Source organism: Nanorana parkeri, unplaced genomic scaffold, assembly GCF_000935625.1.
Source record: "Nanorana parkeri isolate BGI_ZX_2015 unplaced genomic scaffold, ASM93562v1 scaffold152, whole genome shotgun sequence".
NCBI lineage: Eukaryota > Metazoa > Chordata > Amphibia > Anura > Dicroglossidae > Nanorana > Nanorana parkeri.
The window spans coordinates 573,557-582,738 of NW_017306420.1; the positions used below are offsets into that span (position 1 = coordinate 573,557).

A 9,182-nucleotide genomic window follows, 5' to 3' on the forward strand; every position below is an offset into this window, starting at 1 on the left:
ATGTTAGCTGTCTATAAATGAACTGTTATTAGAAGCCTGCCTGACACATCAACAGACTTGAGGTTTGTTTGGATTTACTGTTACCTGGGAAACCTCAGAATTATAGGCTGCTTGCACAGTGAGATTCCTGAAAATAGGACCAAAGCATGAAATAGGTGAAGTCAAGCTAAGTTTATCTGTGATCCAGAGCCAGTTTTTCACATCTGAAAAATTTGTAGAAGGGCTCACAAACATCCAAGGAACCTGCTTGTTTTACCAACTCAGTTTCAGAAATACTTAGATTGCCCCTGTTATATTTGGCAGAGGAAACTGTCAGAACCGTCAGAACAAATTCACTAGTCCCTCTCAGACTGTGAAGAGCATTGTCATGGAGGAATATGACTTCAATGTTAAACAGCTGCAACCGAATGTTATATCGGTACGCCTCTACAAGCGAAAGGTTGGCGGCCTTGGGTTCCTCGTCAAGCAAAGACGGAGCAAGCCCCCTGTGATCATTTCTGATTTAATTCGGGGTGGGGCAGCGGAGCAAAGTGGGCTGGTGCAGGTAGGCGACATAATATTAGCAGTAAATGACAGACCACTTATAGATGCCAGCTATGAAACTGCCCTGGAAATATTGCGCTGTATTTCCTCAGAGACATTTGTCATACTCATCCTCAGAGGTCCTGAGGGCTTCACAACTCACTTGGAGACCACCTTTACTGGAGATGGAACAGCAAAGACCATTAGAGTCACTAGACCTTTGTGCACCAAGTCCAAGTCAAACGATCTGTCCAGTCAGAGCCTGTGTAGCAAAGAACAGCAAAACATGGTGGACAGTGCCACATGCTCAGCTGGCTCTTCTTGGCAGGAAGTCCACCAGCTTCTTCACTTAAACGGGCTTGATGGAGTCAAAGGAGATGACATCAGCATAAGTCCTTGCCTTAATGGGGGCACAGAAAGCAATGACATCCTGAAAGAGATTGAACCTGTAGTGAATCTGTTACAGAAGGCACGGAAGGCGCTAAACAGAGATTGTGAAGTGGAAAAGAGGGATGCAGAAGTTCAAGTAGAAAGGTATGGCAACTTTTGGATTATAGAAATGTAATGTGACCAGTCTATTATGCATTTATGACATGTCAAGGAAAATAACTACATTTGAATCTAATTCTATAGAATGTGATTATATGTATTTATCACGAGGAATTGTACTTCAGGCTATAAAAACTGTGAAAAGTAATCAGTTTTTTTACTTGACAGCATTTCCCCAAGAGCTTGATAAAAGTCAGCAAGGATTCAGGTTATTATTGTATCATTCTGACTGGAATTCCTTATACCCCTCAGCGTGCTCTCTCCACATCCATTGTGAGATATAAAAGGATATGTCAGCTCTAGTTAGGATATGCTGTTAGTCTTTTTAAGGACTGAGACGTAATCTCCTGATTCACACTTTACAGATGAGCATGCTTAGTTGTTACTTTTTAATTAAATGTGACTACTGTATCTTCAACTGATGATTTCAATATTATGGTTATTTAGCACATCCAGAATAAATAACAATCCTCCTTATGTGACAAAAAAACCCCTCAAAAATGTGTATGTAAATCCTAACAGGGCTATTCACAAAAGAGTGAAGAGTTTGGAGAAGGCAGGAGAAGTGAACAATCTAGGCCAAAATAGCTGAACTGGAAACATTGTCCAGTTCAGCTATGTTGTCCTAGATTGTTCACTTTTTCTGCCTTCTCCAAACTCTTCCCCCTTTTTGTGAATAACCCTGTAAATATACTGTATGTGCAATAGGCCTCCTATTACAAAAAAACAGCTTTATTTTTTAAGTAGGAAAGTAGAGGGAGTCTGGAACCCCTGTCAGCTTTTTATTGCTGTCTATGCCCCTGTTACAGATTATGTCTGTTGGGATGTTTGACTGATTTATTTCACAGTACTTGTAGCTAGATTGTAAAGCTTGTTTAGAATATGTAAAAACTTTAATGTCCAAAGACTAGGCACATATGCACGTTAAGAGATCTGTCACAAAGCTTTATATAACTGTTTAACAATATGTTGTATTAAATAGAGAGGGGTCTATTTATAATCAATTTGCAGCACAGAGCCATGCGCCCTGTGACTCCCTGTGAGCGTTCGTTCTGCACAAATGGAGACAAAAATAAATTATCTTAGTATATATTTTTTTCAGGTCGAATGTAAAATTCAGAAAGTACGGCATTAAGGCCACTAGAATAAGTAATGATTTCCTATGCTCCTCTTCTTCATCTAGTGCCCATAATGTGGTGTTTTCCAAATACTACATTTGGCGTGATCATGTGAGCATCACCCTATTCACTAAGCACAGTGAATATTCACTATGCAAAGTAAATCATCACTAATGTGTTTAATATGAATGTTGGTTAGTCCATGTGTTTCTCCTCTTTTATAGTGACACTAAACTCAGCAGGTAAATCTTAAAAATGCATTCAGGTACCTTAACTATTAACACACTGTAGCTTATTTGTGCATCACTCAGCTGTAGATCCTCAAATCATCTCTGAATTCATGCTGACATTGTCCTTCCTTCTGGAGGGTGGCTACTTTTGTTCCCCATGGTCCTTGTGTGTGTTGTAAAGTAGCCACCACACCAATCTCACTCCCGTGATGGACTACAATCTCAAGCTGGGGCTACTTTACAACACACACAGGGACTAAGGAGAACAAAAGCAGCCACCCTCCAGAAGGAAGGACAGTGTCAGCAACAATTCAGAGATGATTTGAGGGTCTACAGCCGAGTGATACACAAATAAGCTAAACTTTTGTTGATAGGGTACTTGAATGCCTTTTTCAGATTTAACTCCTGAGTTTAGTGTCACTTTTACTGTCCTCATCTTTTTGCTATTAACCCTTATTACCCAGCATGATCCCCCAGCTTCTGATTCAGTGTAGCAAATTGACAGTCTCTGACTTCTCAAGGGTGGAAATGGACTGCAGGGTCAAACTGTGGCAGCTAATCTTGGATGACAGTCAGGAATCTGGCGCAGTGCAAATGATTAGGAAGGTTAAGATTAGGCATAAACACCTGGGGTAAAACTTGTTTATATAAGAGATGCTACAACATGTACTTAATCATATTAATTACCACAGATTGTTGTGCAGTTATAAAATGAATTGCTATTCATATACCTATCTGTCTCATGGAGAGAGGTCCTTCAGGGTCTAAACAGTTGCCGCATCACTGATACTTCCAGGGGTTTTATGTATCACAGAGGAACAAAAAAATGTAATTTATAAATGTCAACCAAAATATATAATTATATTATTTTTATTGTGCCTTTAGACTTCCCATTTAGGTGATTTCTGGGTCTGTCTACCCTGGGCTTGAGCAGAGGAGTAGTAGAAAAGATAAATTTACTAGATGCGATGAGAGAATTGGAAGGAATGCTGATGATGGACCTTAGCTGCAAGAGATGTCCTAAAATCTTCTCTGTGGGTCAGATTTTCAACCAACAGTCAGGGCAGCCTTTTCTATGAAGTGATTAGATCTGAATAGCTTAGTTTTGATTTTTTTTTTTTTACAAATAAAACTTAACAGAATATTTCATAATGTGCATCAAACGGAATGATGAATAAGATATTTCAAAGGTGACAGATCATTTTTAACAGGCAAGCAGTAATAAATGGGCACGAGTGACAAAAGTGCTAGTTATTGCTAGTTATTCAATTAAGTCTAGGGCTCTATTGACTATTTCTAATCTCCCGATACCTAGAGATTTAACCACATATTGGCAGCACAGCTAAATAAATGTAATTCTAATGAGTCAGTCGTTGACAACTGGCTAACCTCCCAGTGGCTAGAGATTACATGTATTTGTATAGCCCTAGTCTAAGCAAATTTCCCTTTACTTCATAGAAAAGACAATGATCCTTTCATTGCACGTGATAAAATTGTATCTAAAACCAGGAACACAAATTTAAGATAATACAGCTTACCATTCCTAAGACATAGTAGATGCATTCGTTATTTATTTTTTTTAGACTTTGTTTCCTTTATTTTTACCTGGTGATTCTGCCAGTAGCACACTTTATGCCGTCGCACAGATCTGGGCATTTTACGGTGCATGGGCTGTATCCAGAACTTTGTCTGTCCCTGTCTGACCCGGAGTCTGGACACAGAGCAATCGCTGGCCTGCGCTCAGTTATGGCTGGCAGACGGTGGTTGTGCCATCCTCCAAGGCCAGTGTGACCACTGGAAACCATATCCTAGTGAAGGTCGGAGTTCAGTCCGTGCCCGGACCACGTTCTTCTTCAGTGATTGTTTGCTAGGACCAGTAGTGTCCTAGAAACCAATGACTTTGGTGCCCTCCTTATCTCCAGTGATTGGTTGCTAGGACCACTGGACTGTTCTCACAACCAGTGACAAATGTCTCAATGCCCCCAGCATTATGGACAACCTCTACTGCAGCTCCTGGTGGTGTCCATCCTCTCCTGCAGCTCCACTTCCCAGCTCCCACCTGTGGCCTGTCAAGAGAAAAAAAAAAAGCAGATTAGTGCCACATACCATGTGGGGACAATAAGGCTTCATTCAGGGCCTATTCACACCTATGCCATGCGTTAAAGCACAGTACCATACAATGCAGCTACTGTGCATTACCGTATGGCAGGTGCGTTGCATTGCATGCACGACTCTGCATGATTACATCGATTGCATTGCACCTTGAAGGTGCGTTTAGGGTGCCATTCAAATGAATGGCAACGCAACGTACCTGTTGCACTGTAATGCACATTAGGAGTGTTGCATGGTACTATGCGTTATTCGGTTCAGCCTCAGTTTTTAATGTAGCCCCTTGAGAAAATGAATTGCCCACCCCTGTGCCAGGGTAATAACACTCATTCACGTATCTATGGAGAAGAAGCATGTCACTCTAGGACAGGACTACAGAACACATCTCCCCCTGTCCTCTCCTTTATAACATCTCTACATCTCTGTAGTCCACAGAGAGAGAGAGAGAGAGAGGGAGAGAGAGAGAGAGCAAGGAACAATGTAGCTGATAACAATCAGAAGAGTCAGAGAGCACAGGAAGTTATCAGCCCACAAGATTTCTGGCAGGATTTGTTTGCACTTATCATACAGATATAACAAAACGCTTTCAAATGAATAACAGACGAAAAGGCAGCAAATAAGAAAAGTGCAGTGTTAGGGTTTACATTTACTTTAAAAACAAGATATAGCTGGAATTAAGAGAAAAAAATCTGCAGGCGATAAGGAAGCTACCATTTAGACAGCAATTTCCTATTAATGAATTGGATAAATAACACAAGCCACAATATCTGGTACAGAAAAGGGCAACAAATCTCATTATTGTTGCCATTATCATTGAGAATCTTGTGCGCAGTGGCGAACGTCACCTCTAGGTACTCAGCCGCTTTGTAGCAATAAAGTGTGAATTCCCCTCTGTTAAGCATTAGTTCCAATTAAGCAACTTTTTATCCCCTGGAGGAGACACTGCGAGATGTTTCGCTGTGTGTTACCAAAGAAGAAAAAAACAGGATATCACGGATCAGAGCCAAACCACACAACAGAATGACACTTAATGCATCCAGATAAGTGCTAATATAGATAGTCAGCCTGTGGTGATGGCTGACTTAATTGTTTAACATGTCACCAAACTGCGCGTCTTGACAGGAGCTCTTAAATATTTAATTGCTTGCTATATTACATTGTAAGCTTGAGGAAAGATTTGAAGTAAGAATAAAGCCACAGAGCTTGTCACTATTACACATTAACGTACGCATGCATACAGCTATATTTACAGAGGGGTTAAGGAGCTTGTTTAATATCTGCCACGAACTATAGCTATCTTATTGAAATCATTAGCAAACAGACATGACAGGATATCAGGAGATATCCACCAATAACAGTCACTAGCCTTCAAGCAGGATAACTGGACATAGAAGCATTATGAGCAGACGCTTTGGTGGCAAACGCAAACCCAATATGCCAACACAAAGGCCAGTCAACATGACTATGTCCGGTCAGGCTGAATTACTAATATGTTGAGAATTGTTAATCAATAAATTGTAGCTGTGTTCACTTTGAACACCCAATCAAATGCATATTACATAAATAAACAAGAGTTGGCTTTTAATATGACTGGATAATTGAAGTTAGTCTTCAACTAATCAAGTTAAGATTCTCAACTCCTTTAATAAATCAACTCAGTTGGGACAATATTCTCCAGTCATTAAGGCTCCCATTACAGTGGGGTAATTCCAGCACTGCACTGGTCAACTGCTTGTCTTTGTCTAAGGAACTGGAGTAAAGCACTTTTACATACCTGATCCCCATTCCCCAGCAGTCTGTATTCACCTCTTTCCCCTTCGCTCCAGCTCGTGGACTGTCCTTTGGCATCCTCATGTATTATACAGGGCTATGGGTCAGAGCTGAGGGGGGGAAGAAGATGTGGGCACCGATCTTGGAACCAGCAGGAATGGGGATCAGTTAAGTAAAAGTGCTTTACACTAGTCCCCTAGCCAAGAACAGGCAGTTAACCCTGCAGTGTTAGAGTAGCACCACTGCAAGGGTAGTTTTTGTTTAACTGGAGATAGGCTTTAAAGATCTGGACATACATACTTTGAAAATGTGAGTTCAGTTAAGACATCATAGGTTAGGTTTTGAATAATAAGTGCAGTGGATGGATGGAATGTAAAGGGTAAGATGAATGTGATGTGATAAATTCACCTCTCCTTTGTAAGACAGTCAGTTAGAATCCCTGTGCTGTACATTTGTGGGTACAATTGCCCTCTTTTTTGCCTGTGGCTGGAAGTCAGATCCATAAATGTCCTTCAAACATTCAAAAATATAGTTGAACATCACCAGAGGACTAGAATTAAGTTTGCTTACACAGCTTTTGAACCTATTCCGTCTTTTTCCCTTTAACTACTTGTTGATACACTTGTTCTATGTACGATAATCGTAAGATGCCCATAGCAGTCCAGCGATGCAACTTCACTCAGCCCTGGTAGTATGCACTTCCTTGTGTCACCACTCTAACTAAGCCTGTCATCTGAACTACAAGTCTGAATTTCCCACAATGTTACGTCAACGATTGTTGGAAGCAATGCATGATGGGATATGTAGTCTTCCTAAATGGAGGTTGCATCACATCAAGCAGCAGGGTAAGAGATGCATAGCAGACTGGAACCCAGGAAGTTGTTGAAAGTGATGGGCAGACAGAAGGAAGCACTTGCTACATGAAAGGGATTTTTAAGTAAGTTTTGATTGCATTATTAAAAACAACTCTAGTATGTATTCCTATTACAATTCTGATATTATAACAGGACAGTATGTGCTGGAACTTGAGAACTCCCTTAAACAATATAATGACCCTGCAATCCTTTATAGAAGTGTAGGAAACGTACTGCTAGCGGTCCCTGTAGAACAATGTTGGGAAGCATTGATGCAACGAAAGGAAGCAGTGCAGTTATCAAGTATGGGTGCTAACTTGTAGGAACCAAAAAATTTCACTTGGCGACTTCTGCATTGACCACATATGTTGGTGTAATTAAGTGGTTAACAGAATGTGCAAAAATTAAGCAACGGTTGTACTGCTGTAGTGTGGCAGTGAAAAACTCTTGTGGGGTCTGGCATGTGTACGGTTATCTCTAGGAGCCAATAACAAGCACACATTGCACACAAAGATTTTCTGGAAAAGGTCTGTGTGAACTGGTCCTTTTTGATAAAAGGCAAGGAAAATGTTAACCACAATAACAACGCATATGCTTTTTAAGTTAATAAAGTAAGACACACAAGAAAAAGTGTTTTAGTTTTAGGGAACTACAAACAACAGACTTATGTCTCCCCACCCATTATGCTTTAGCTGGGTATACACTGGGAGATTTTTGTGCGAATATTCATATGGAAAATCTGACCAGGACATTCCATAATGCCATTAGAGACTCTCAATTTCAATCATAGAGACAAAAAAAATTGAAGGGATCAGGATGGAAATTTTACCTGATTGAATGAAATTCTAAATGCGAATGTGGTTTTTGTTCAGAAAACCATTTGTTAAGAAAATCGAATATTAAAATCGATTACATTTTAAGCTACATTTACATAACAATAAAAGCTTAAAATTTCATTAAATCAAGTAAAATTTCCATCCTGCTCCTTCAATTTATTTTGCCACTATGATTGAAATTGACCATCGACTTGACACCATTAACTATTAGAAAATCGAACGAACATTCTGAAAACAATTATTTTTTAAACAAAGTACTAACCATGTATATCCAACTTTAAGGAAACATTTGCATGTCTGCAGCTAACACAGCGGGCACTGTAGAAACTACATTTAATTTTTACATTGATGCTGCTAAATAAATTATTTCTCTCATATTTGCAGGAAGCGCCACAGAGACTAGAGCTCTTGATACTATGTGGTCTCTTTATAAGAAAATTACAGAGCCACTCACCCTGCAGATCTCTGTGAACGTTCATTCTGTGTGAATAGAGGCAAAATTGAACATTTTTAGTATATTTTCTTTTCCGGTCGAATGTAATGTATTACTGCATTAAGGTCACTGGATGGAGCTGAGGAGCTTAGGAAATAAATGCTAGATTGATTGTCTAATTGTGTCTGGATTTTGCAGAAATAATATTCAACATGTCCACACCCAGACGGCCTTGAGAGTCTCTGATGGCATTATGGAATGTTCTAGGCCAGACACTAAGGTCTTGTTCACAGTATACATTGTGTCAATGCATTGGATTTTGAGTTCCAACCTACTTCTGTTCTATAACAGTGGTGTTTTTGATACCTTAAAAACCCTTAATTTTGCTGCATTATTATACATTTCCTCTTTGCGCGTGGTATCGCCTTTGCTCCATATTTATCCCCAAATTCTATATATAGCAATACCTAATATGTGTTGTGCAATCATAGTTTACGTATGTGTGTACATCGCATGCAGCAAGAAGGATTCACTTCATACAGCTGAAGATGCCTGTAAATGTTCTTACAGAGATATGGGCCCAGTGGCGAAATTACCGCCGGTGCGTGAAGGCTGAGGAAATGTAGCAGGAAGGTGGGGGCTGTGGTGATGTGATTAGGGGGGCTGTGGTGATGTGTTTGGAGGAGCTGAGGAGATGTGATAGGGGGCCTGAGGAGATGTGACAGGAGAAGGGGGGCTGCGGAGATTTGATTGGCTGGCTG

General features: G+C 40.1%; 1 protein-coding gene across 1 annotated transcript in view; it reads left to right on the forward strand.

Annotated features, from left to right (window-relative positions):
• Positions 1-367: 367 nt before the first annotated feature.
• Positions 368-9,182, forward strand: part of NOS1 (nitric oxide synthase 1) — a 71,164-nt gene continuing 62,349 nt past the window's right edge. Inside the window, exon 1 of the mRNA XM_018554275.1 lies at positions 368-1,056. Within this exon, the coding sequence (XP_018409777.1) occupies positions 368-1,056 (689 nt within the window). The remainder of the gene's footprint in view (positions 1,057-9,182) is intronic.